Source organism: Phlebotomus papatasi, chromosome 3 (genome assembly GCF_024763615.1).
Source record: "Phlebotomus papatasi isolate M1 chromosome 3, Ppap_2.1, whole genome shotgun sequence".
Taxonomy (NCBI): domain Eukaryota; kingdom Metazoa; phylum Arthropoda; class Insecta; order Diptera; family Psychodidae; genus Phlebotomus; species Phlebotomus papatasi.
The window spans coordinates 41,868,516-41,895,884 of record NC_077224.1 but is presented as its reverse complement, the minus strand read 5'-3'; the positions used below and the strand labels follow the sequence as shown (position 1 = coordinate 41,895,884).

Genomic DNA, 27,369 nt, shown 5'->3' with positions numbered 1-27,369 from the left:
TTGAATTTTTAATGAAATCCCTTTACTTGATGATTTTATGAAAATACAGTACGTCTTGGTTGATTTGATAAACAAAATTCATTGTCATTTGAATTGCCAGAAATTTGAAATATGTGACTTCTGACAATGCCATGTGGGCTGAAATTGCAATGTTACGGCTACAGAATCGCATTTTCGAAAAAGCTCTCCTAAGATTCTAACCCAATTTGTCATATGGCATTGCCAGAGCGTTACAGAATTCCCCTTCAGGAGAGCTTTTTCGAAAAAGTGATTCTGTAACCGTGACATTGCCATTGTCAGAAGTCTCATTTAAATCAATAAAGGCGGACTGTATTTGCATAAATATCATCAAGAAAAGAGATTTTATTAAAAGAAATATCAATGAATTTCATTTTCGATCTCATGTGACATGAGAAAAAAGCTCGATTGGTATTGTCAGGTTTCGAACTCACGTGTGATAATGCCACAAAAATTCAAGAATTCTCCTACTGATGACATTTTGCTGAGTATTTGTTGAGATTAGAGAATTGAAACTTTCAAAACTTTATGGGTTTAACATGGGTAAATTTTGCAGAGTTTTTCAGGTTCGATGATTTAGCGAATTAAAGAGATAAGAGTTAAATCAATTTTCCTTTATTTCTGTCTACTAAAACTCACACATTTGCCAACAAGTGCTGAACAATCATCATTCAAAAATTTTAGCACCTAAAATTAATAATATTCGTACTCTCTAGCCCCATTCGCTCAATATATAAGTAAGTTTTCTATATGTCATATAATATTGATTGATATTTTAATATTCTCTCCATTATATGTTATATTTTATATGATACTTGTGTTATGATTCAATGATGTTTTAATTGAAAATGCAGACTAATAAGTTCATTTCATTCTATCATTCTCTGCCAAATGACTATTCAGGATGTCTTTTTTGCTCCAAGTTAGTGCTGCTTCCAGTCTTTCTGGGAGATATCGTATTGTAATGGGGGAGATTCCATTTACATAAATAAATTGGCTATAAATGACACACATATTTTTTTTAGTAATATTTTTTTCTAGTTTTTTTTTAAATTTTTCTTTTACATTTTTCATCTCGCTGTGTATTTTTCTTTTAAATTTTAGCGATAAAGTCCTTTAGATATCCTTGTTTTTTCGCATATCAACGTAAATTCATAAAAATTACATAATAATATAATGATAAGGCAGTGGGGAGTGATTTTTTAAAATGTTTTTTTTTTAATGTTTGACTACGTGGTTCACTTTTTATTTTTTATTTTTTTTGTTTTTTGAATTTGACGATATACAATTTTGCTCTATCTCAGATTTGTTTTTTTCTTTTTTTTGGAAATGTCTAAAAAATATTTTCTAATGTCTCTTTTTTACATGAATATTTTTAACAATTTTTTGCAAATATCTTTTTATACAATATTGATCCCTCTATGGTTTTTTGTATGTTTATCTATTATTTTTTTTTTAAACATTTTACACTATAAATTTTTGTTTACATATTTTTTCAGTTTCATGTTTTTTTTCTTCTTATTACTAATTTCGTTAACTATCAACTGTGTACGCTTTTTTCAAATGTGAGAGTCACAAATTTTGATGAGCTCTCTAGCATTTGGTATATTTTTAAAAATACTTTAGAACTCAATGAGTTGCAGCAAATTGCTTTCGCTTGAAAAAGTTTAACCGAAAAATGATCTTACTTTAATATTCTATTTATGTACATGCTATGTTGTTTTTTTTCTTTCTTCATAAGATTTTCAATTATTCAACTAAAAATTTTATCTTCCATTTATATATCAATGCTTAACTATAATTATTTTCTGTTTTACTGGGTCGAATATCTTTTGATGACTTTAGCACTAAATGTTTTTTTTTCTTTCGTATTTTTTTTCTTCTGCATCATTCATATTTATAATATCAACATATTTACAGGTTTAATATATTTTTAATTACTTTCATACATTTTCAATTTTTATTTTTCATTCAGTGTCTTCGTTAGGCGCGTCTTTACAAAAAAAAATAAATCAAAAAAATAAACTGTTAACTTTCATAAACATGAGTTTGTTAACCGTTTTACTCTCGTTAACTTTGATTAATCAATTTTCATATTGTTTTCATTTATTATTTATGTGTTTTTTTTTTAAATTATTTATATTCTAGTCTTATCTTAATATGTTTCTGTTTTCTTCATCTTTGTTCATTGGAAAAAAAAAGTATACATTACCACAAAACGTATAAAGAATGAGAAGAAAACAAATTATAATGTTTTTCATACAAAGAATAGTGGATTTAATGAGTTTAAATAGGTTTTTTTTATTATTTTCTTTTTAAACTAAAATGAAGATGAATTATCTAAATGAAACATGAAGATTGTAATGTGTAAGAGATTCCCATCAGATGACTCTTCTGCTTTAATATTCATTCTATATGTGCTTTGAAAGAATTTTTCAAAATTATTCTGTTACTGTAAAATTAGTGAAAATATAAATTATTTCTGTCAAAATGTTAATAGCTTTGCTCGTGTATTGAATTATTTTCAAATGAACTACCTTTGAAATTAGCCTGAAAAATTATGAATTAATTTATCAAAAAGCAAAGACACTAATTAAAATAATTAAAGCATTAAAGAAAATCTCAAGGGATTGCCTCACACGTACGACTTTGATTGTTGCTTAATGATATTAACATCCTAGTATTTGACTTTCTGTTTGATTCCTCTCTCTCTCAATGTCGATGGAATGTTCGATAGTTTGTTTAGAAGTTAGAGAACAAAACACAAAAGATACTCTAATATCATCTGCAATGGTGAATGGTCAAAATATTTCATGCCAATCGTAGATGATGTCAAAGTATCAGGAAACCAAAAGCCTTCCTCATAATGGCACCAATCCATTTCTTGTTGTTGGGTTTCTTGCCATATATATATCCATATCATGATCGGTCCAGTTGTCAGATGTGTCACAGTAATTGTTTAAGGTATGCGTGGAGCCAGCCGTTGAGTATCTGCTGAATCATTGTGATTGTACGATTGTGGGAGAGATTGGGAGAAAAGAAAGAAATTAAGATGAGTATTGAAAATGAAATTTAATATCTTGATTCGTATTGCCAGGTGGACCAATTGAACTGCATAAAATTTAATAAAATGTTTCAATAAAATAAATCTAACATTGAGGAGAGTTTTTAAATATCTGACTGAGGGATTATTGATACGCATAACCTTATAAGAAATATACCGCTATATTAGTTTGCCAAAACATTTTTTTAAAGTTAATTTTCGAAATTTTTTTGTGGAAATTCTGGGGCGAATATTCACAGTAACAAACTAACTACAGAGTGTAGGAGTAAAACTTACTACACAGAACAAATATTTCGTAAAATTGCTCGTAAATGTTTGTAAATTCCTACTTAGAACTTACGACATACTCGTAAAATGTATATACCACAAACAAGTTCGTTAATGTTTGTCCTTTTTCACAGACATTGTTCGTAAGGTGATCATTTGACTAGCAACATTTGTTCGTACATTTTTGTTTATTTGGAAAAACTTAACGAACTAATGACAAAATTTAACGAACAAATTTTGTGTGTTTACGAACATTTAAAAGTACAAACATTTACGAACTTGTTTGTGCTTTATACAATTTACGAGTATTTCGTAAGTCCCTAATAAGAATTCCACAAACATTTACGAACAATTTTACGAAATGTTTTTTTTTTCTGTGTACACCGAAAAAAATATTTTGTAAAAATGTTCGTAACTGTTTGTGAATTCCTATGGGGGAGTTACGAAATGCTCGTGAATCGTATAACCCACAAACAAGTTCGTAAAAGTTTGTACTTTTTTCACAAACATTATTTGTAACATGAGCATTTGACGAACATTTTTTGTACTGTTACAAACATTTGTTCGTAAATGTTCGTAAACACACAAAAAATGTTCGTAAAATTTTTTCATTTGCTCGTTAATGTTCGTAAAATGTTCAACAGGAAAACAAATATGTACGAACAAATGACAAAATTTTACAAACATTTTTTGTGTGTTTACGAATATTTACGAAGAAATGTTTGTAAAAGTATAAAAAAATGCTCGTCAAGTGATCATGTTACGAACAATATTTGTGAAAAAAGTACAAACTTTTACAAACATGTTTGTGCGTTAAACGATTCACGAGCATTTCGTAACTCCTCCATAGGAATTCACAAACATTTACGAAAATTTTTACAAAATATTTTTTTCTGTGTAGAATCGATGCTCCTTATTATTAGCTCCTTATTAGAGTAATTTTTACTTCTATTAAGGTCTTGTATTTAGGAGAGTTATTCCAACTCTTATGAGAGTGACTCTTATAGGGTGGAGTCTACACTTATGGATGTTGTACACACTTATGGACAACACAAAAATCTTAAGTTATTACATTAAACAGATTTCGAAAAATCAAAAACATTGTTAATTACATCATAAACTAATAATTTTATAACTTTTCGAAATCTGTTTTACGTAAGAACTTAAGATTCTTGCACGCTGTCTATAAGTGTTTAACATCCATAAGTGTAGACTCCACCCTACGGGCTTCTTTTCAGACCTTAAGTTTTGCTTTAGCTACTCTCTAATGTTTTTTATTAATCACGATTTTTTTTTATTAAAATTCGAGTTAGGATTGAATTATTAAAGATAAATGATATATTAAGCTCTCAAAAAGCAATAATATTGCTCGTTATTTAAGATTTTGAGACATTCGGGAACCGGGCTAAACCTCTAGTCTGTAGACCGCTTTTTTTTGCCCTGAATTTTTTCATGAAAATAGTGGTTAAAATAGGGGAACTGTACCAAATATCGGCCAGCTTGCAATTTCGGCCAGTTTTGTTCCTCAAACTCCTATGAATTTTTAGATTTTGCATATTCTAGATCTAGAGATTAAACAATGTAAAAAATATTTTTAAAAAGTGTCGCTTTGATGAACCAAATGATGATTAAAGACTTTGAAAGAATTCCGGAAAGGCCAAGCAACTACGAGAATCAAGTTAACCGAATTAAAACTATGTCTATATTTTTATAATTTTAAAATGTAATATGAATGATTTTAGAGAAAACAATTAAGTTAAACAATCTACAAAGTTTCAAGCAACACTCCTTAAAAAGAAGAAACGCAAAATTGTAATTCTAATAAAAAGAATATTTAGGACTTTGGCAAGCAAATTTACCGAAGTTTCATACACTTAATTACACTGTTCGGTAGAATTTGTGTGTTTTTCTTTAAAAGTGTAGGTTATAACACTTATTAGAGGGTCCTTTAAGGTCCTAAAATTTAAAATTGTTCGAAACAATTACGTTTACGTTCTTTTTAGCTGAGATTCTTTACAATATCAGCTTTTGTAGTCTTACTTGAAATACGATCTCGTCAGATCGGGCCCAAATTTTGGATTTACACGTTTTGACACTCATAGATCACGAATATCACATGCGCTAAAAATCGAGTTTCGTGGACGGTCCGTCCCGTCTGTCGTATAACCGCTTCTGGAGAGAGATCGGAGAGAACAAGTGGTTCATTCCTTTAAGGATTTTAAATATTCGTGATTTTTGCTTTCGGAATTTTGACTTTGGGAATTTTAGCTTTTGGGATTTTGGCTGCCTCCATTATTAGCAGTTGAAAGTCTTAATACAAAGTATAATAGGGTAAAGGATCATAGTTTTAGACAGTCTGCTTATGAGCATCGATGTTCCAAGTTTGAAGTGCGATATTTTCAATATTAAATGATTTTTTTGTTACCCTCTTTTCGGAAGGGTTGTTTAGAAACTTAGCAAGCTATTTATCGTCTTATTTTTATTAAAATTAGTTTTAATACGTTTAAAAATGAATTGATATGTAGAGGTGAATTTGACTCTTATTTTGGACAACTTGGTTGTTAATTTGGACAGCTAATTCGCCTCAATGGGATGCCCATTGTTCTCCATTTCAAGAACCAATCTTATCAAGTCCTTTTCCTGTTTATGTAAGGGAACTGTATAATGTCACAAGAAGCCCAGAAATTTGATATATCATTCATTAAAGTGAGTTGACTTCGGTAATCCAAGTACGCTCGGATTTGTTCATTTGTTTCTCCAGGAATTTATACAATCTAAGTCATCACAAAAGCTAAAACTTCACGAAATTTCGAGAGGAAAACACCTGTCCAAAATAAGGACTATCACCTCAATGGTGAACCTCGTAGAAAATTTCCCATTTTTCACACGAAAAATGTAATTCACCAGGCAAATTGCACTTCAAGTCAAATGTACAAATCACCATTAATGTGAATCAATACAATATTCAATGAATATTTATTTATTCAATGAATACTTCACCACAGCTGAATAAGACGAAGTTTTGTCATATTTCTCGTAAGCAATTGCTCACACTGAATTTTCAACAAACTAATTTTAACTCAAATTCTATTCAAAATTTAACGGTTTTAGTGTTAAAATCTTCCAAAAAGAACAAATATTTAGATATAATACATTATTCATCAAATATTGGAATAAAAATCCAGAATTTTAATCAATTAATTTTTAGTGTCCAATTTTACCCTCGTAGTGTCCAAATTTAGAAACTGTCCAAAATTATGAGCCTTTCCCCTATGTCATTCCATCAAACACCTAAAATTTCAGTCTGCAATTTTTAGTTTTCCGTAATTCTAGAAGAGGCGTGGTCTAAAAGTATTCCTAAGTGAAACTTTTTAAGATCCTAATACTTTCTGCTGAATATGGGATAGTAATGGAATATGGAAAATGTTACTGCATAGCCTTCATATCTTATCATTGATTTTTTTCCCCGTAAGGTTACTTCTTAAAAAAATGTATTACTGTTACATTACTTCAATATTAGTTGCAGTTCAATTCGTACAGTTTGCTTATAGTATATTAATGGATGGGGCAATTGAGTAGAAATGTTTTCGCGGCATTTTGCTAGTTCATGTGGAATGGGGTGTGTTAACAAAGAATATTTACCGGCTTCCGGGTCGATGGGAGTGTATGTGGGTGCCGTTGAGTTGTTCACGCGATCTTGACCGTGGTCTAGTGCGTCTTGTGCTGGACGCCACGCTGTGAGCAATACCGTGCACTGATGCCGCGTATGAGGCTCGAGACATTCGATCGGATGCTGCTGCCAATGATTGCCTCGACTGACGAAGTTCTGAAAAAAAGATGGAAGGTCCACATTGGTTTCTTGTCTTTGATCAGGATTTTATGGATCCTGGGGTAGGGGATCGGGTTTTACCTGGTCGTGAATTAACCAGATTCGTGGGAAATGCCGACCCGAGGTAACCCCGGTGTGAATGGTTGGAGAAACTATGCTGTGACTGTCCATCTGCAATGGAGCGTGCTTTGCCGACTTTGGGATTAGCTCCGAGGGCGGAAAAGTGCGAGACGTGACTCCGTAAATCGTCCGCTATACTTGGATTTTCCAGTGGATAGATGCGTGGTCGAGGTATTGAACGACCACTGTAAGCTGATACTTGATCCCAATCCTAGCGGTAAAAGTAAATGAAAAAAAGGTGTATGAGTAAGTTTGAAGTACTACTTAGAATCATATTCGACTTGGTTGCACAATTAAATCATCAACTATTGACGTCAGTAATTAATTTCTCTAGTGCATAATTTTGCACTTTGTAAGCCGTGAAATTTGATGATTTAGCCTAAATGCACCAAAAATAATTAGAGTGTAAAGAGATGTTGAATGAAGAATCGTGTTTTTCCTATATAATAAATCTAATCAAATAAATATATAGAGCGTCTTCACATTCATTCATTTGCAATACAACATGAAGTCTTTACTTTTTAGTTGGGCCTTTTTTCTTCTCTTTCTTACAATCAGAGGCAATGGAAATAAAATTACATATATAGTATATTTTCTCTCTTTTGATGACTTTATAGATTCAATAGCAAACAAAATTGGATAATCGGAAGGCGGGAAAATAGGGCGTTTGTATAAAAGTGAGAGACTTTTTGGGTTGTTTTGTAATTTTTTTTCTCACAAAATATTTCATTTCAATGCCAATGATGAGAAAGGCCATCAGAAAGTTTGTTTTACCAGCCTAATTTATTGACGTAGTTATTTCATGTTTTTTTTAAATGATTTCATACAAAATTTCAGTGCATTAATTTACAATAATTTTTTTTTCTTAAGTAATAAGCATATCATTTTCTTTGATATTTTTTGTTTTACAAAGAAAAAGAAAACATCTCGGAGTGTTAAATTTTAGTGGTTCTCATTGAAAAATCGTAAGGGAAAATGCCCATGCTTTATACGATTCCAAGCTTAGTAATGACTAATTTTTAACTGCTCGAACTCCACGAGAGAGTAGTTTTCACAATCGTGTTTTTTCTTTCAATTTCTCTCCATCCTGGTAGCCAAACAGTAAGAGATATTGATTTCCGGTCTTCGGTGACCCCCCCACAAGTCAACATTCTCTATCGAACTAACTTACCAAAATATCCCCACACCCCTTCTATTCCCTTCAAAAACATATTTTTTTGACTTTGAAAATATTGGCCTTGACGATTTCGTTAATTTTTGGATATTTTTTTGGAGGTATTCAACATTTTGTCCTTCGACACCTATCATCGGAAAAATCGTCATCTTGAATTATTCAAAGTCAAAGTTCAACCACCCTGGAGGGCCTGATTTTTAACGGATTTGATTAAATTTAGACTTTTTTGAAAAGTATTGTAATTCTGAACCCAATTGCATCGGTCACAATCGGTGATGAATCGGGAAAGTAACAGTCATAGCTCTATTTTAAAAATACTGCCTTTCGCACTTTTTCAGTCTTTTGACCCATATAAAATCCAAACGGTATGAGATATCAACATCCGGTCTTCGATGACCCCTCTTCAAATTACAATATCTCGAACCTAACCTCTTTATTTCCCCCCCCCACCCCTTTCATGCGTTTCCTAAACATAGGAAAAAATTGGTCATTACGAAGTTTGGGATCGTACGAATCATGGGCACTTCCCGCTATTTGTTAGATCAGTTGGACCTATTCACCATTGAATTTTTTTCTAAACAAAGACATCGTATTATATGGAAGATATTTAAGGAATTTTCCCGGAAAATTTAGTATAGGGTAAAGTGATATAATTTGGAATTGGTGTTACAAGTTGGACAATTCGCCGGTTCAAAGTTGGACATGGCTTTTTTCTTGATAAATACAATAAATTTGTTTTTAAGCACAAGGAACAAAATTATAAAACTAAATCATTAAAAATATACAAATAAAAATGTAGTACTAAATTTATCAAGACAAAAAGCTCTGTCCAAATTGTACCATTGTCCAACTTGTACCACTGAAGAATTAAGAAATAAGAAGAATTTCTCCTGAAAGGGTTAGCGAAAGGTTAGGGTCAATTAAATTTGATTTTTTCTTTAAATAACTCAAAGAAAATCCACCAAAATTTAACATTCATGTCTTTCTATTTCTTTAATTTGTTCAGTACCTATCCTTAATTCTAATACTTAAAATAATTATATTGAAGTCTTAATCGTCTTGTGTCTACATATTAAGTAATTCAAAGTTAGTAAATTCAGTAAATTTTCCCATTAATGTGCTTTTTAGAATCGAAAATACTTTGAAGAAGTTCACTGGAGCTGTTTAAATTTGCTTAAATTCTCATGTGCATTAGAATAATATCGCTCTTCGTGTATTACAGGGACATATTATAAAATTTATTTATTTTTTAAATGTCCCTTAAATTGATTTTTTTGGATCGAAAATATTTAATTATATCAAAATACTTCAAAGATTATTATTTAGAAAAATAAGAATAAGGGCGTCATATCTGAAACTAATATGAAGATTAAAATTACAAGCTGTCAAACATTTCTAAGATCAAGATTTCATATTTTGACGCGATTCATTTGTGGAACTTGATATGTCGAAACGTCACTTCTGACAAATACCTTTTTTTCGCTGCTGGAATTGCTGAAATTTCCCCATATAAATTAGGAAAATTAATTATAGATCGTATTAATCATGAATACAAGAATAATCGTGAATACAGGAAGTGCAAAAGCGAGATCAATCGCAGTATTTTTCATTAATTTTGTTTTTGAACACTCTCTTATAAATATATTCCTCGTAAAGAGCGATTTCCGTATGGAGGTTTCGAAATTGTTAGTATCTTGAAAATTCCAAGCATCTCGGAAAAGTTTTTGAAATTATTTCAAGAAAACAAGAAATTTGACGTCTTGAAATCTTGAAATAGTGGTTCCAGAATTGCAAATTTTGAAATACAAACGGTTTGTGTCTTGGATGTCAAGATTTCAAGATATTTGACAGTTTTGGCATCTTGATTTTGAGTTTTTGATTTACGAATACTAAAATGTTGAAATTTACTTGATATTAATTTTGATCTTGATCTCAGAATTGAGGCCAAAAGCTCGACAACTTTTATAATGAAGGATTTTGTGCCTAAAGTTATACAATCAGGGTACAACGGGGTAATTTTGAACGGATTTTTTTCCTTGAATTTCCGTTTCCCTCACACATCACAGTTTCAGTTTTGTGAATAAAAAGACCATGAAGAAGTGTTTTTCTATTTCGTGGTCTTCTTTTCCAATTTCCCCATTTGAAACAGTGAGAAAATCTCAAAATTCAAAATTAAATTCTGTGCCAAATTACCCCATTGTACCCTATACGTAGATAATACGTAAAGGGTAATACGTGGATAATACGTAGATACGTAGATAAGAAAATCGCGACAGACACAGAGGAAAGATCTTTGGGCCCCTTGTAAATTGCACTAAATCTGCAATCGTACACTAAGAAAAAAAAGAGGGTGCGATTAACTTATTTTCTTCGTAACTTTAACACTTTTTAGGTGTAAAAATATATCAACAATTTTTAATGTTAATTTGACACCTTTTTAAGGCTAAAATTAACATGAAAACCGGTTAATTTAACCCCTAATACACCAAAAAAGTGTAATGTTTACACCGATTTCGGATCAATAATGCAAGGTAAAATTAACATTTCCAGAATGTTATTTTAACTTTTTCGGATTTCTCTCAAGTGGAACGTTACGAATATATTATGCTGCTTCTATCAAGCCCTTTCCAAGTTGACTTTTGTATGGAGCTATTTGAAGCCAACCCATAAATTGATCTCGGACTCAGCTTCTCATTTTTAAGATATTTCGTGTATCGGTTGCGAATACAAAAAAAGTCTCATATATGATTTTAATTGGAAGTATGAGCAGGTGGCTTAAACTCCCCAATCCACTTCGCAGAGGCTTAGTTTCTATACCTTTTCAATTTGCAAAATTTCATTCGATGTAAGGGTTCCGAAAGACACAATATCGAAAGCCAAAATCCAGAAAGATCCAAGATTCCGAAAAGCCAAAATCCCAAATTCTTAAAAATGTCATATCTACTTACACGCCCTTGCTGAAGGCAAAGGGAAATTTTCTATGTTTTGGGAAATTATTCCACACATCCTTCGTGTTACATCTTCCGTTTTAGGATTTTGATCATTTGGGATTTCCGGATTAAAATTGTGCCTCTTGCTTTGTTGCTCAAATGTCATATTTGCTTGTCTTTTTCTACTATAAAATAGAAATTCAATTTTCTTGTGGAAAATTAAAATCTTTTTCTTCTTTCTTCATAATTTTATTTTTTACAGCTGTAGGATTCAAATAAGATCCATATAGCCAGAAACTAAAATCTATAAAATCCTTCAGATATCCTATGGCAACCCTAATCGATGAATCATATTTTGACAGTTGTGAAACAAAAAAAAAGAAAACTCAGTAAATTTTAAGATAAAAGACATTTTTTGTATAAATTCCTGATTCCTAATGACTAATTCACCCATTTCATGTAGGAAAACTAAGATTTAACCTGGTTTTTAATGAGTTTCTCTGTGACAACATTTGACAGGAAATTGACATTTATGTACTGACAGCCGAATTTAACTTAACTGAAAAATTCAAAAGATGTGTAAGCTACATAAGTGCAATCGATATTTCTATTGAATGTCCTATCAGAAGATACCAATTCCTTATTTTTCGAAATTAATAAAAATTGAAAGATATCCCTGTAATACTACATGAGCGATATAAAACATGTCATTTAAGTAAAGTTCTTGAGCAACATTATATCCCTATGTCATAAATTTCTCTTGCTATGCACTTTAAGTCGTCTTTATGGTAGTGAATGTATACATCTTGGAAAACTACTACTATTATTTTGTTGAAAGTGATGAGAATCTTTTTGTAAATGAATAAGTTGGCAGAACTGATGGAAAATTCTATTTCTCTTCTTTTATTTTTCCCCTGACTCTGGTGAAAAATGACATATGAGCATTTTATTTGTATCAAGGGAGTCAATATACCTAATAAAAAGTGAGGAAAAAAATGTAAAAGGAAACGTGTGTGGAGTGCATTTTAGAAATATTAAATTGAGGCAATTCTCTTTCTTATAAAAAATTGAATGCATTCTATGGAGGTTAAAAGGAGTGAAAGATGAATAGCACGATTCAAGACAGGTAGACAGATACAAGTGGTAGAGGACTCAATTTCTTTTCCTCCCTCAACAATTGAATTATGCATACATATTGTATGGATTTTTCACAGATATATATTTACCAATTTAGCGGAAAGGAAACTTTACTAAAATAGATCCCAATGTTTTCGCCGTGGAAAAACATAAATCCGCCGAATTTATCTGTTTCGCAAAAAAAAATCATGAAGATTTTTTAATTGTTGCATGTTAAAGTAGTTTTGCATCTGACTGTATATAATGTTTTACGAGAGTTAGAAGAATTACACGTGAGGTGAATAAAAATAAAAGATGCATTTACTATTATGTTTACATACAGACTCTTCACTCTAATAAGAAAATTCACAGTAAAACATATTTTTTTAATTGAAATTACCTCATGTGTGGGTGTTTCATGAAGTTGTTATAATATTGTAATTTCATAAAAATAAAGTTATTTACAGGGTGTGGAAAATTTATGTTCTTGAAAGAAGTAGAAAACTTTAAGGTTGATTGTGCTCATATTGCTATTCGCATAAGAATTATGGCATCTTGTATTTTTTTATTAAATCGTTTCATGGGGAAAGGTAGGATAGTTTTAAACCTTTAATGTATTTTTTAAACACTTATTTGCCATCGTTTATGAAGTATATTCAAGATAAGTCAACATAGTTTTCTTACGTATCTGCTAAAGGAGATGAACAAGTATGGTTAGCGAGTGAACCGTGAGTGACAGGTCGGCTCATCGGTGTCGATCAGTTACTTTAATTGACTGACCGCACCGATTAGTCTCCAAGATCGACTGATTGTGCTGATTAGTTTCCAAGATCGGTCAATCGTACCGATCAGACTTCAAGATCGGCTAATCGTACCGACCAGACTTCAAGATCGATTGAACGTGCCGATCAAACTTTAAGATCGGCTGTTCGCGTCGATCAAACTTCAAGGTCAGCTAATCAGCATTGACCGTGATGTCACATATAAGATTAATACTAAGAGCAAGAAAAAAACGGAAAGTGAGGTGTATAGTATGCAAAATTTTAAATGGAAAATTACGTGTGTAAGAAAGAGTACACTCTAGTGGAGTAATACGATAAGTAAGATATTACTGTTCGTATTAATGGTTTTATAAATCTATTAATTGATTTCTGAATCGTATTAGAGGCAATTTAAGCAGTTTTCCCATGCGTGCGACCTGTGATTCGGTCAGTTTTCGAGCGAAACGCGAGAGAGACAAGATAAAACGCTTGCTATCTTTTTTTTGACATTCTCGCAGTTCAGAAAGTATTAATCTTAATATTAATCTTATATCTGACATGGTTATGATGACCATGTCACATATAAGATTAATATGAAGATTAATACTTTCTGAACTGCGAGAATGCCAAAAAAAGATAGCAAGTGTTTTATCATGCCTCTCTCTCACGCTTCGCTCGAAAACTGACCGAATCACAGTTGGCACGCATGGAAAATTGCTCGAATTGCCTATAATATGATTCAGAAAACAATTAATAGGGTGAAAGGAACGTCTATTGACACTTTAAGAATTCGTGTCAACACCTATTGACACCCTACTCTGTACCATTTGGGATATGAAATTTGAACATCTCTGTTTATAGTAAAAGGTATATTACCGAAAAAACGTTATATTACTTATATTTTACTAGGTACATTAAATAATTTTCAAGATTTTGACAAAAGTGTCAATAGGGGTTCCCTGTCGAACAGACGTTCCTCCGACCCTACGAACAGTAATATCTTACTCATCGTATTACTCCACTAGAGTGTACTCTTTCTAACATACGTGATTTTCCATTTGAAATTTTGCATACTATATACTTCTCTTTCCGGCTTTTCCTAATATTAATATTAATCTTATATGTGTTACCACGGTGAGTGACAAACCGATTTGCTATTTGAAAATATAGGGGAGAGTGCCCATGCTTTTTGCGATCCTAAGCTTCGTATTTACTATTTTTTTCTATGCTTCTCAATAAATGCGATTCATCGTCCCCATATTTCAAGAACTAGGGGAAATTGTCCATTTTTTAATAAAATATATTGTCCAAAATTAAAAAATTATTGGTTAAAATTACCCAAATACTATGTCCATGAAGAATACAGAATAAAAAAATTGAACAAAATTAATATTACTTAATAAAGTTAAAGCCAACACGAATAAGCTTCACATTGGTAGGATTATAAATTTCAATAATTTTGCAAAAAAAAAAGTTTCTCATCTCATTTATTCTGACGTTAAAACACATAGCAGTGGAATGAGGAAAAAGACTATTTTTTATATTGAAAAGCTCCATTTTAATCATAATAATTATTAAAATGACAATAATTAATTGCCTATCAATAATGTGGTCCACACAAAATTAAAAAAAAGCAATAAAAAATTATTATCATTTTATTGAATAAAATCAATATTGAATTGGTAAGTGTATGAATAAATTTTTCACACCCTGTATAAAATATGTAAATTGTACTTGATGCAACATTTACCATGGTGAATGAGCGATAACTAGCAGAATTTATGTTGATTTTCGAGTTCAATGTGAAGGTGAATTGCACAGTCTTATTATTATGAGAGTTATTACAACAAGTTTTATAAATATTTTCATCTTTCTCTCTCTACTATTTCCTTCAATTCTATCTTGATTAATAGAGTCAATTGAACAATTCAATAAACAGACATTTTAACAAGTTTCAAAATAGCATTTGATCATGTCACAGCTCAGTGGTCTTAACTTTCCGATAGTAGCCACTGCTATCGTCGTAAGAAGTAGAAAAGCTGCGATTTACCTTGTGATTATTGAAGGCAGACAGTGTGGCGATTGAGCCTAGAGGTCCGCCTGGACTCGCTGTAGGTCCGCAGCAATTAACCGGGAGTCCAGCGATGGGTAACGGGCTCTTTTGCGTGGAGTGGAGCGACTGGAGTTTCCGTGATCGGCGTCTGGACCAATGGATCCGATAGGAATTAAGGCGGAAAAATTTAACCAAAACATTAACACAATACTAATTAATCCACTCTTAGGTATTCTATTGAGAGCCTCACAAATTGGCATTAATACATGGTTATCAGAGTTGGAAATGTTCTTGGACGCAAAATCTAATTTTTGAAACTAGAGAAAAAAAAACAGTTTTTCTTTTAGTTTTTATTTGTTTTCTTATTTCTAGGATCATGTGTAAAAATCACTTTTTACACAAAAGAATCTATTACACGTTTTGAGTTTCAAAAATTTTTTGTGTAATTTTCATTACAAGTTTTATCATTTTAGCATCTTTCCAACTCCAATGAATCCACATAAAATTATATGAGGTTATGTTGATAAAATAAATTCAGAGTATTATTTGTTCAAAATAAGAATTAATAGAATTGAAACCAACCTGCTAGCCGCTATGAAGACAATTACTGCCACAATTATAGTACCACAGATTGCTGCACTTGCCGCAATTGTGATTTTATCCATATTGGATGTTTGTGATGAAACAGTTCTCACTTCCCGGCATTGTGTGTAAGGCACATTTTCCGGTGTTACATTGATCTCTTCCAATGATATAACACATACCACAATGCATTCCTGCGAGGGGACATTCTTTATCTTAAATTCACGCTCGCTAGCCTCTAGTGGTGGTCCCTGTTTAAAACTTTTGTCCCCAAAGAGACGATATACAACACGAAAGCCCAAAATATTCGCTGTGTCTGAATCCCATTGAATAATCACGGAGCTGTCTTGCCTGCAATGAAGTCAGAAAATATTTTTTTGTTTGGTCCATTCTTCCTCTAATATAAAATATTATAGAGTGTACCAGATAAGATGTCTCTTATTTTTTGTTTGAATTATTTTAATTTAAGGTTAGGAGAAGGCTTTCACGCTTCGCACACACAATCTGGCTTCGACCACTTTATATTTTTCCCATATTCCTTTAATGCATATGACCAAGTGGAAAGATATTTTAATAGCCAGGCCAGTCCTAAGTCACACATTTCCTGAATAAATAAGTCAAATTCAACAAGAGAATATGGGAAAAATATGAAGTTTTCGAAATCAGAGTGTGTGCGAAGCCTGAAAGTCTTCCCTTATATGGTTTAATTAGGACTCGCTCATTAGGACTTATTTATTGATATAAATCGAAGGCTATTCTGCTTTAGAGGACATATTTTTGAACTGATTTTGCCAATGGCCGAATTAATTTGACTTTGGCTTCCCTGGTTCTGTGATCTTAATGATATGTTCTATATGTTGGGGTCGATCACTAGTCTAAGGCCGTCTTCAGACTAGAGGTTTAGCCCACTTCCCGAGGGTCTTAAAACCTTAAACACAAAGCGATTTTATTGATTTTTCAAAATCTAATTGGTAATTTGACTTTTAATCCAATTCTAAGTCAAATTTTTCCAAAAAATCTTGAGTGATAAGATATTAGAGAAGTTAAGCCATATGGCTAAGCCTAAGGTCTGAAACCCGTATAAGTCATTATATTTGGTGAAGCCCTGTCTCATCTTCTGGAACGTAATTCTGAGGTTTCTTAAGACTTATTGTTGGATTCCGGTGGCAGCCAAAATCCCGAAAGCCAAAATCCCGAACGCCAAAATCCCGAACGCCAAAATCCCGAAAGCCAAAATCCCGAACGCCAAAATCCCGAAAGCCAAATCCCGAATTTTCAATATCCTGAAAGGGATGAAATTATATGCAGGATAATGTGTAGAATAATTTCCTAAAACACAGAAGATTTCCCTTTGCCTCCAGCAAGCGCGGGTACAATCGTGGCAGTAGCTATGACACTTTTAAAAATTCGGGATTTTGGCTTTCGGGATTTTGGCCTATTCGTGATTTTGGCATACAGGATTTTAACCGAGACCCGTTGGATTCATTACGTCTATATTCTGGTTTTTATAGTTTACTTTTCTGGTTTTTATAGTTTTACTACTTTCTTTTGGTTTTAGGATTTTATTAGTATCTTAACTTTTATATGGGATGGAAACGTGTTTTTGACCTTGACAAAAATCTTATTAAGTATGTGATCTCAGACGTTTTGATCTGTTCAGTCCGGTCAGTCCTTGAGTCCACTAACATTTTTAGACAGATTATACTGGACTACTTGTAGTCTCGGACTATTGAGAATATCTGTTCTGTACGTTGTTTAAATTAGACAGATTAGTGGTAGCCAAAATACCGAAATCTAATATCTCGATAGGTTTAAATTGTTGAAGAGCCTAAATCCGGAATAAATTTGAAACTGTTAAAATTTCAAATGCCTCCTTGGGATTTTGGCGCATTTGGGTGTTTGGTGTGCAGGATTTTGGCTTTAGAGATTTTAACCAGAATCTGGACAGGTTATACCTGATAGGATCGATTGAATGTGGTGTGGACAATTTGAGGATGTGTGTATATGTTAAGGGATATCCAGCCCTTAAAAAAGTAAAGAAAAATAAGAAACCCGAAAGGTCTTTGTGTCTCATTGTTCCGAGATAGAAGCATTATGAGTTTGTCGCTTTCTGCCAGCAGGATTATTCTTTGAAAAGAACTCCTTTCTTCTACGTACGTACGGAACGTAAACAGGAGTTTTTAAATTCAGTCACTGATAACAATAATAATGGTCGCACAACTTTCCGAATTTAGACCTTCCCGCAAGGGGAGTTCTGGAACATCCATTATTATTTTTTTTATACAGGGATTAGGCAGTTCCATGCCCCGTGGAATCAAGTGCAGTGAAGGTCACTGAATCCAATTCCAACACCTTTAATGCCAGAAAAATCCCTGGTGACCTAAAGGGATTCAAACCCGGGACACTTGCATCATGGTGCGAGTACTGACCCATTGAGTCATTAATGATTTGATATAATTTTTCCGTTCCGTGTCAATTTAATAATTTAGTAAATTGACGTTTTTTAAAGCCGAAACTTAGTAATATAAATTCAGAACATTGTATTCTGTGTTGGGTCCGGTTGGTCATTGTGGCGGGATTTAAATTATTAACAAGTGAGGATGTTGTTGGGGAAATTTGTCAGAATTATGATGGTTTTGAGAAATGTGGTGACTCTGAGCCCTTACCTGAAGGCATTTTTCACTTGAACCTCATTTGAATCGTCAATTTTGGTTCCACGCTGTGGCGGAAATCCAAGAACCAAGGGTGGTCGCTGCTTGTGTGCCGATGAATTCTGTTGGCGCCAATTTGGCGAGTTTCTATTTGCGGTTGCTTTGTTCTGTATATGGGTTTAATGTACAAGAATGGTATTAAAAAATTGTGAGGGTGAGAATGAAGGAAAGTCGGGGGGGGGGAGCAATTAAGTGAATCTCAAATGGCAAATTATTTGTTCTTGCACATGCGACAGTCAATTGCTCCTTATTTTCTACAAAAGCGAGAGTTTCAAAGGAACCTCTCTTCCTTTGGTCTTGCAATGCCAAAAGTTTCATGCATGAAAGAAGGAAAAGAATTACCGGATGAAGTGTTGTGCTTTTTGTGGTTGTCCCTCCAGTTGTCGTTGGTGCTGGAGAACTTGAACTACTGATCACAGAACTACTGCCTGAGGATGAGGTGGTGAGTGGATTAATATTTGTTGTACTCTCAATATTTCCTGATGGTGTTGATGATATGGATGATTCGGTGAGCTTTGGCACAAGAGAGTCAACAACACCAATTGGACCATTGAGATCTATCTCCGATTCCGGACAAGTTAGCTCGTCTGGTTGAATTGAATAGAAACCACGATCCCTGAAGCGATTTGGGGTACCACAAAATTGGGGATTTCTCTCCCTCGATGTCACCTTTTGGGGGAGAAGGTAGAACGACAAAAAAATCGCATTTAAAACTTTTCTTGTCCCAAAGGAATCAAAGTTGAGGCTGATATGGAAATGTTTAAAAAGATTTTTTTCTTACAACCCCTCCTATATTCGGGGACTAACACTTTTATGCGATGACAAAAACATTTAAAAGTTTGATGGAAAAGATTTTATCATTTATTCTGATTGATATTAAAGTCTTTAGGCATATTAAATTGAATATCTACTGAGGATATTTTGTGGTCTTTTATTCGTAACTATAAGCATTTTTGTTGATTTTATGGTTTAATAGATACTTTAAATATCTATGCTTGAATCTTTGAGAATGGTCTACCCAATATTTATAATGCATTTGCTAAAAGAAGAAGCAAAATGATTACGTTAGAATGACTCTATTTATAAAAAAATGCTGAAGGGATAATCATTATTCACATCTAATGTAATATTTGTTTCTTTAAAATATTTTGGTCTTACTTTAACGAATTTAGATTACGGCTACAAGAGTTATGGTGTTATACTAATGAAAAATGAAAAATGGAAAGGAGAAATCTTTCTCTTGAAATATTTTTTTTAGGACTTTAGTGTTCTCAGGTGCTTCTGCATTATCGACTTTTCTTTGTGTCGGTTGCTGCCTTGACTGTTCTAAAATGAACCAAGAACTCATCCTGGACATGAACAAATACGAAGAAAAGTCGGTTATGTGGAAGCCCTTTACTGTTCTCAAGTTCTTCTACATAATTCACTCTTCTTTATATTGGTTCCTATCACGACTGTTTCGCGGTTTTGGAACACGACGAGAATTGGGGATAATAGTCGAGAGAAGAACCAATACAAAGAAAAGTCGATAATGCAGTAACATTTGAGAACAGTAAAGAACTAAAAACACATGTACATTTTTTATTGGAATAGCATCATAAAGCCTTTTGAGTGATTATTTATTTACTTGCAAAAAATGCTTCATTTCAATTTTTTTCACATAATAATGGAGTCCTTAAGTTTCTCGTCCGATGATTAAAGGTTTATTTAAGCAAACATAGTAGAAGCATAAAAAGTATTTCGATGAAAAACCATGTTTTACAAGTTGCTTTACAAATTAAACAATTTTCATAATGTATTTTGTATTTTTGAGAATTTTACATAGCTCTTGAAAAAAATTTCCATAGAGCAAAGTTAAGAGTGATTTACATACCTGTAAATCTCCATTTCTTATCCACTCGGCAACCCATCGAATTTTGCAGTCACAGTGTAAGAAGCGTCCTCCAAGTGATAAGCCACGGAGGGTTTTATTTAAGTGGGCAAGTGCTTTTTCTGGTACTGTGGGCAGTGGATTTCCATCGAGTGCCAAGAGTGTAATGGTGGGATTCCCACGGAATGCTGTCTCGGGCAGTTGTGTGAGTAGATTGAAACCAATGTCGAGGACGCGCAATTCCTTGAGGGAGTGTATGGCACCAACGGGAAATTCTGGTAGGAGATTGTTAAGAAGACTGAGAGAACTCAGTGTTCGACGTATACCCATAAAAGCTGTCTCTCCAAGATTTTGGATGAGATTTCGTTCTAGATTGAGGGCAGTGAGTGAGTCTAGGCCCTCAAAGGTTCTCACACCACCAATTCCTGGTAGTTCACGTATACCATTTTGTGATAGGTCTAAAAATGCCAGACTCTTCAGGCCACGTACAGCATCGGGTACACGCTTCTGTCGTGTACCTTTTAAATTTAAATTCTTTAGAGTTGTTTCGACACCACGAAAGGCATTAGCTGCCAGAGTTACATTATTGTCACTCAGTTTGAGTGTTGATAATTTGGTCATACCATTGAAGGCATCGTCTGGTATAAGGGTTAAGTGATTTTTGGATAAATCCAGTAAATTTAATATTGCAAGAACTTTCAATGCCTTCATAGGAACTTCCGTGAGTAAATTGTCCTGTAAATTGAGATTTTTCAGCACCTGCTCCTGCCCACTAAAAGCTCCATCCTTGATGCTTCTTATCTTACAGCTACTCAATTGCATGTTGTGCAATCGCAAATTGGCAAATACATTATGCTCTAAAGATTCTATTGTTGAATTATTCACATAGAGTAAATCAATGGGTTTTGCTTTGGCGTATTTATTTAAGGCATCCACTAATATAGCAAAATCAACCTGTAAATGGAGAGGGTATAATATTTTTTTTGGGATTCCCAGGAAGTTGGTTTAAATAGTAGTTTTTTTTTTGTTGTTGTTCCTCAATTACCTGGTCACATTGCACAGAGAGTTCATGACCTAAGTTGTAGGCACATAGACAGGATGTTTGCAAATCTGGTATATCTTTCTGCCATGGACATTGTGCTATTGTTGAATTCACAAATATTAATGTTGAAAATAGAACACTCAGACCACGCATTTTGTAATCTGCAAACGAGAGAGAGATAAAAAATTCAATGAAATGGTCAAATGCATTGTTCATCCTCTTTTTCCACCACCAAATATCATATTTTTTTTGTTCTTTTAGCCATCCCAATGCTTTTTAATGCAGTTCCAACTGAATTGTGTGAATGAAGAGCAAAAAGTACATTAGGAAATTGACCAGTGTGTGGTTTCTAATTAAAGTTCTTGCTGAATTATTCTATCAATCTCTTAATTGAGTAATTTCTCCAAAAGAATTGATAGCTATTGCAATTGAATCTGGAAAATTTTATGCGACATTGAGATTGTAAGACTTTACTTTACAGTGAGAACTTGTGAACTTATTTTTTTTTTAAATAAATTTATAATTGTATTGTTTTTTTATTATTATTTTTTTTATTAAAAATAATAATTCACGTGATATTCATGTGGGAAAATCATTGAACCCACTAAAAATACCACGCCTTTAAATTGTTTTTGGTCGAAGCTTCTTCAAGATTAAGTTTTTAATTGTCAGTACTTTATGTGATGATACTATGGCAATCTCTGAATAAGAAAGTGTCTAATAAACTAACCTATGGAAAAATAGATAACGTCTTAGGTAATGTCCTCGACAGATTTATTAAATAAAAACGCATGACAAAGTGAAAGAATGTTCCAGTTAATAATTTTCTAGCTATTCTGTAATCAAATTTATATGTCTTAAAAATAATATAAGAAAAGTTCTAATAAATCAGTAAGTTAACAGTAATTTTTCTAAAATTATTTAGATTTGTACAGGATTTCAAGGCCTTTCTAATTAATCTATATTTGCTCTATTCAGTTGAGAAATAAGCTGTCCATGACTGATTGACAGTTGACCTTGAGAAATTATTAGAAGGAGTTATTCAAGGTCACTTTCATGTATATCCGAAATGTCCTTGAGTCGCACAAAGCACTTTTAAGAACGTGATGTTGGAGAGAAAAGGGAGAATTGAGGTTAAAGAAAGTTAGGTTAGAGATGCCTAGATCGACACAATAGGGGCGTCCCTAAAAGACTGCAAATCGCAATCTCTAACTGTTTAGCCTTTAGCTGCTAGCTTTGATCATACTCAAACGTACGCAGACGGATAAACAGCGGAATGTTATTAATTGAAAATTGTGTAATACTCGCCAAAAAGAATCCACCAAAAAGAATTCTCGCCCACTGGGGGGGCGGGTCTAATTTATCGAAATATAGAAGTGGCGAAAAATCAAGGAATTTTATTTGTAAGTCTCCTTGTGGTGTTCAAGCAATTACATGAAAATTTGTTTTTAACTTAAAATTGTCCTTCTGTTGAAAATCATAAATAAACAAGAAGTAAAGATTTTATTCAAACTTTTAAGGTAATAGCAAAATAAGAAATTAAATTATTGATGCTTTAATTAGGAGGGCAATAAAGTGCTCTATTTGAGATTGAAAAAACAAATTCCATAAAGATTGTGCTATAATTATTTCAGCCTGAAGAGAAGTTAAATTAACACCGCCCATGATAAAATAAGCCACGCCTCTTGTCAAACTGTTGTTTGCCATTTTATTTTACTGCTCGAACTCCACAGATAGAGCAGTATATATCGATGGCTCAGAATATAAAACGAATAAGTCGCGAATGGCCAACTTTACAGGAGAGCGATTTCAAGCTGAGATTTTACATGCTGAGTATAGGATTTTTAAGATTTGAAACCCCTATAACTTTGAGAATAGTTAACTTTTCGGTGTAATATTCACTGGGAATAAGTATTTTAGAGGGTATCAAGAAGTTTCCCAAAAGCAAAAAAGAAAACAATTTTTTTTCTAAAAAATTGAATTATTTCACTTTATTCTGACAAGTTGACAAGTCTGTGAAATATCGTCATGCTGCTTGTCTGTCTGTCCATCTGAATGTCGCCTTCTCTAGAGACAGAGATTTGGGACCTCCGGGAGACCCCCCATAAGTCTACCCTGGGACCATTAACATGTCCCTCATTTTTACCCACCCTGCCCTTTCCCTTCCAAGCCATGTTTTTCTTTTAGAGACATTTCGTCTATATACAAAAATACTGTTAAACCTAATAACGGTTTTTCAAGGTCATTGGTTAAAAAGGCTCTAGAGAGAGAATTTATCGACTGATGGGGTCATGTTTGGGCTCATTGGAAAGGCCTTGGAATTTCTGACAAGACTGATCGGTATTTCCTAAAAATTATTTTGGATGATGTTTTGAGTGATTCAATCTGTTCAATAAATCGATTGAGTACCGGTAAACCAGTAAATGGTGCGAAAGTACTTTTGAGATATAGCATCTCAAGACCCCAAGTAGATATCTCTAATCATTTAGCGCCCATTTTTCAGAACAAGAAGGAAATGAGAAAAATTGGTTTTATTGCACTTTTTGTAAAATTTAAAGCCATAGTTATGTCATAACGAAAAGAAGAACTATCAATCTCTTCTTTCATAGAATAAAAGTTTAAAATAAATTCTAATTAATAACGTTAATGTCATCAGAATTTTCAACAATTACATATCTCCCGGAGCTCTTCTAAAAAAGTGAAAAAAGAAATCTTTAAGACACCATTTCCTTATCTTAACATCGTGCATGGACCTCAATATTATCACATAGATAGTAATTTTCACTTAAAGATACTTATGCCTAGCGCACAAAAACTTTTGTTTTTTAAATATGTTTTTGACATTTCAGTGAGAATGAGTGAGATCTAGATATAGTCATCTCGCTCACTCTCATGGGAAATTTTAAAAACATGTTTTCAAAACAAAAGCTATTGTGCGATGGACATTACTAATAATGAAAACATTCTGTAAAATCATTCCTTAATATCCAACTATTGCCCAAACATACGACGTTTTTGGACCAGAGGGTGCAGAATTTATGGGTGAATAAAATTAAATATTTTACGTGTTAAATATATTAATTATCTTGTAAAAACATAAAATAAATACCCTTTTGTATCAAAATTTCACATTTTTATTGATTTTTCGGACTCCGATAGAGTCACCGAATCCAATGGAGTTAACAGGCCTGGAAATAATTAGTTGACACTATCGAGGTCCCACTGTATTTGTTTTTAGGACACCGGTGTCCCACTCGTACTTAAAGGATTGAGGTATATTATTAAAATCCAAGAGTAAATCCCTGATAAGTATTTTAAAAACTGTTGTGCGAATATATTTTTAATAGACTAATTTAAAAATCACGGTTACAATTAAGCAAAGTGTCATTATATGCAGTGGAAGTAATACTAGATTTTAGTATGAGCTTTTGACTGGAATAAAATGAATTTTAGGGTTTTCGCATTTCTCGTCACATCAAGTTCTTCCAATGTTTTTCAATTTTCTCACAATTCCTGCTCTGTTTCCCTATGTGTTTTGTATGTCATGTCGAAAGATATAATGATAACTAAAAGTGTTTTAAACAAAGAAACAAAAACGTAAATTAGGAGGAAGTAGGGCAGCTTTGAAATTGAATTGAGAACTTTGAATTTTAAGTGAAACTAGGCCTTCAGAAGGTTATAAATAAAAGAAAAAAGCCCAATTTCAAAGGTGCAACAATACAAGAGTGTCCCATTTCCTTCTAATTTTTAAAGTTAACTGAAAAGTTGCAGCTATCATAATAAATATTCAGCGGATTGTCTTAAATTCCATCATACTACTTTAATTTGTATATATAGCCGAATGCAATGGTTGTTTGACTATGCATGGAAGTTTGCCATCGTAAATTTCATTGATATATGGAGGGCAGAGCTCAATGCTATATATTTCTTTCATTGTTTCTTCCTTTTTTGGATATTTTGTATGTATGAAAAATTTTTACAGACATACAGTTTAACATGCTGATTCACAGCTGCAATTGGGTAAATCCTAGCTTAAGTAAGGGTGACGGAATGCTTTCAATTTCCTTATTATAGGTGTTTCCCACAGGGCACATTAGTTATAAGATTCAAGTTTGCCCATTAGGTAGTTAAGGAGGGGGGAGTGGGGAAAGAAAATTTCCAACATTATTGTGTGATGTGGTGTTTGTGGAATTTATTGATGTTTAGTTATATAATCTGTCAAAGGTAAATTCACTTCCAGAAACCATTCACAATTGGATTAGAATTTAATTAAAATTAATTACAAATTCATGAGTTAATTCGAGAGAAATTTTGGACGTATTTATCATAATTGGAATGACTCAATTTTGGACCTAGGAGGTGATATGTACAATAAAGTCAGTTGACCAATCAATTGCGGTGCGGACTTCAACTGTCTCATTTATTTAGTATTGCATAATATCCTTCCGTGATGGATATTTGATAATATGGACCAAATTAAAGCTTTGCCAGCATTATAACTTATATTGGGAAGTTTACGATTATTTTATTAAATCGACATTACAGATTTTAACGATGGTGAATGCGTGGTGGTTAATGCTGAAGTAATTGAGATAGCCTATTTTCGATGTCACAATCGCTCCAAATGATAAATGACTTGGCGAGAGATTATTTGTAAATGGTAATTTAATACAAGAAATCATCAATTAAAGTGCCAGACTTTAGAGTTTGATTTTTCTTGTTTGGCGAAACAGACCAAGAATGGACTAGTAGAGACTCATTTTGAAGTAAAGAACACCACAAGAATTATAAAGTCCATTTAATAACAATTTTAGCAATTGACCAGGTTCTCTGGTTTCCAATAATATTGAAACATCTGGCTCGACTTTTTTATTATTTTAAAATTCCTATTTTCACGTAGCATTGAAAGCGACAGACAAAAAATGCATAAAAAAACATTCATATGCAAAAGCAATTTATGCAAATATTATGTTTTACACTATTATCACCGGTATGTTATTAAATTAATTAACAATTGATTTTTTTTTCATCTGGATAAATTCGATTAATTTTAACTTGAATTTGCATACCCATTTGCAAACACTTGGCTATAATTGTGATATGTAAATGCAAATTGTCCATATAATTACTGGTAGATGTTTTCTCAGCTTGTGGCATACAAAGTGAAAGTGACTACAAAATAAGAATCTTTCCATAGTGATAATAGCTATAATGATAGAAAGAGATTGAATTACTTAGAAAGTTTTACTGAGAATGACGATATGTAATTGTTGAATTTTAAAGTGTTTAAGTGATTTACAAACTTAGAATAACTATAATAAAGTATTCGGGGACAAAATATTAGCGAAATAGGATTTAAGAGTTTAAGACACTTAAGGGCTTAAAGCAGAAAGTTTTCACACAAAAATTGTAACTTGCCGGCTAAATAAGCAATTGTTGAATCTCTGAAATTTGTTTTATTTTCACAGAGACAAAGTCTTGAATTTCTTGATCTAATCCCACTTTAAAATATTAATAAAGTAGTTATTACGAAAAACACTTGGGAAAAATAACATAGAAGGAAAAAGTATTTCTTAAAATTATTCGTAAGTATTTGTGAATTCCTATTGAGATCTTACGAAATGTTCGTAAATCGTATAACCCAATAAAATGTTTGTGCTTTTTCACAAACATGGTTCGCAGCACGATCACTTGACGAACATTTTTTCGATTTTTACAAACATTTGTTCGTAAATGTTCGTAAAATTTTGTCATTTGCTCGCAAAGTTAGTGAGATTGCTTAAGACGGAACAGTTTCACGCAGCTGAACTTTTTTTCAAGACTCATTCGCTT

At 32.7% G+C, this 27,369-nt stretch overlaps 3 protein-coding genes across 3 annotated transcripts in view; 1 reads left to right on the top strand and 2 right to left on the bottom strand.

Annotated features, from left to right (window-relative positions):
* The window catches only part of LOC129805707 (cell cycle checkpoint protein RAD17), a 197,637-nt gene that overhangs the window by 43,404 nt on the left and 126,864 nt on the right, over positions 1 to 27,369 (bottom strand). The gene's annotated exons all lie outside the window — the stretch shown is intronic.
* LOC129805693 (rab3 GTPase-activating protein catalytic subunit) overlaps positions 1 to 27,369 on the top strand; it is a 159,053-nt gene that overhangs the window by 6,413 nt on the left and 125,271 nt on the right. The gene's annotated exons all lie outside the window — the stretch shown is intronic.
* LOC129805696 (leucine-rich repeat and fibronectin type-III domain-containing protein 3) overlaps positions 621 to 27,369 on the bottom strand; it is a 123,391-nt gene continuing 96,642 nt past the window's right edge. The window contains exons 2-10 of the mRNA XM_055853778.1: positions 21,541 to 21,698; positions 20,499 to 21,449; positions 18,968 to 19,294; positions 18,581 to 18,732; positions 15,915 to 16,265; positions 15,330 to 15,480; positions 7,260 to 7,509; positions 6,992 to 7,175; positions 621 to 3,009 (exon numbers count right to left, since the gene is read on the bottom strand). Coding sequence (XP_055709753.1) covers positions 2,880 to 3,009; positions 6,992 to 7,175; positions 7,260 to 7,509; positions 15,330 to 15,480; positions 15,915 to 16,265; positions 18,581 to 18,732; positions 18,968 to 19,294; positions 20,499 to 21,449; positions 21,541 to 21,690 — 2,646 coding nt within the window. The 5' untranslated portion in view covers positions 21,691 to 21,698 and the 3' untranslated portion in view covers positions 621 to 2,879. The remainder of the gene's footprint in view (positions 3,010 to 6,991; positions 7,176 to 7,259; positions 7,510 to 15,329; positions 15,481 to 15,914; positions 16,266 to 18,580; positions 18,733 to 18,967; positions 19,295 to 20,498; positions 21,450 to 21,540; positions 21,699 to 27,369) is intronic.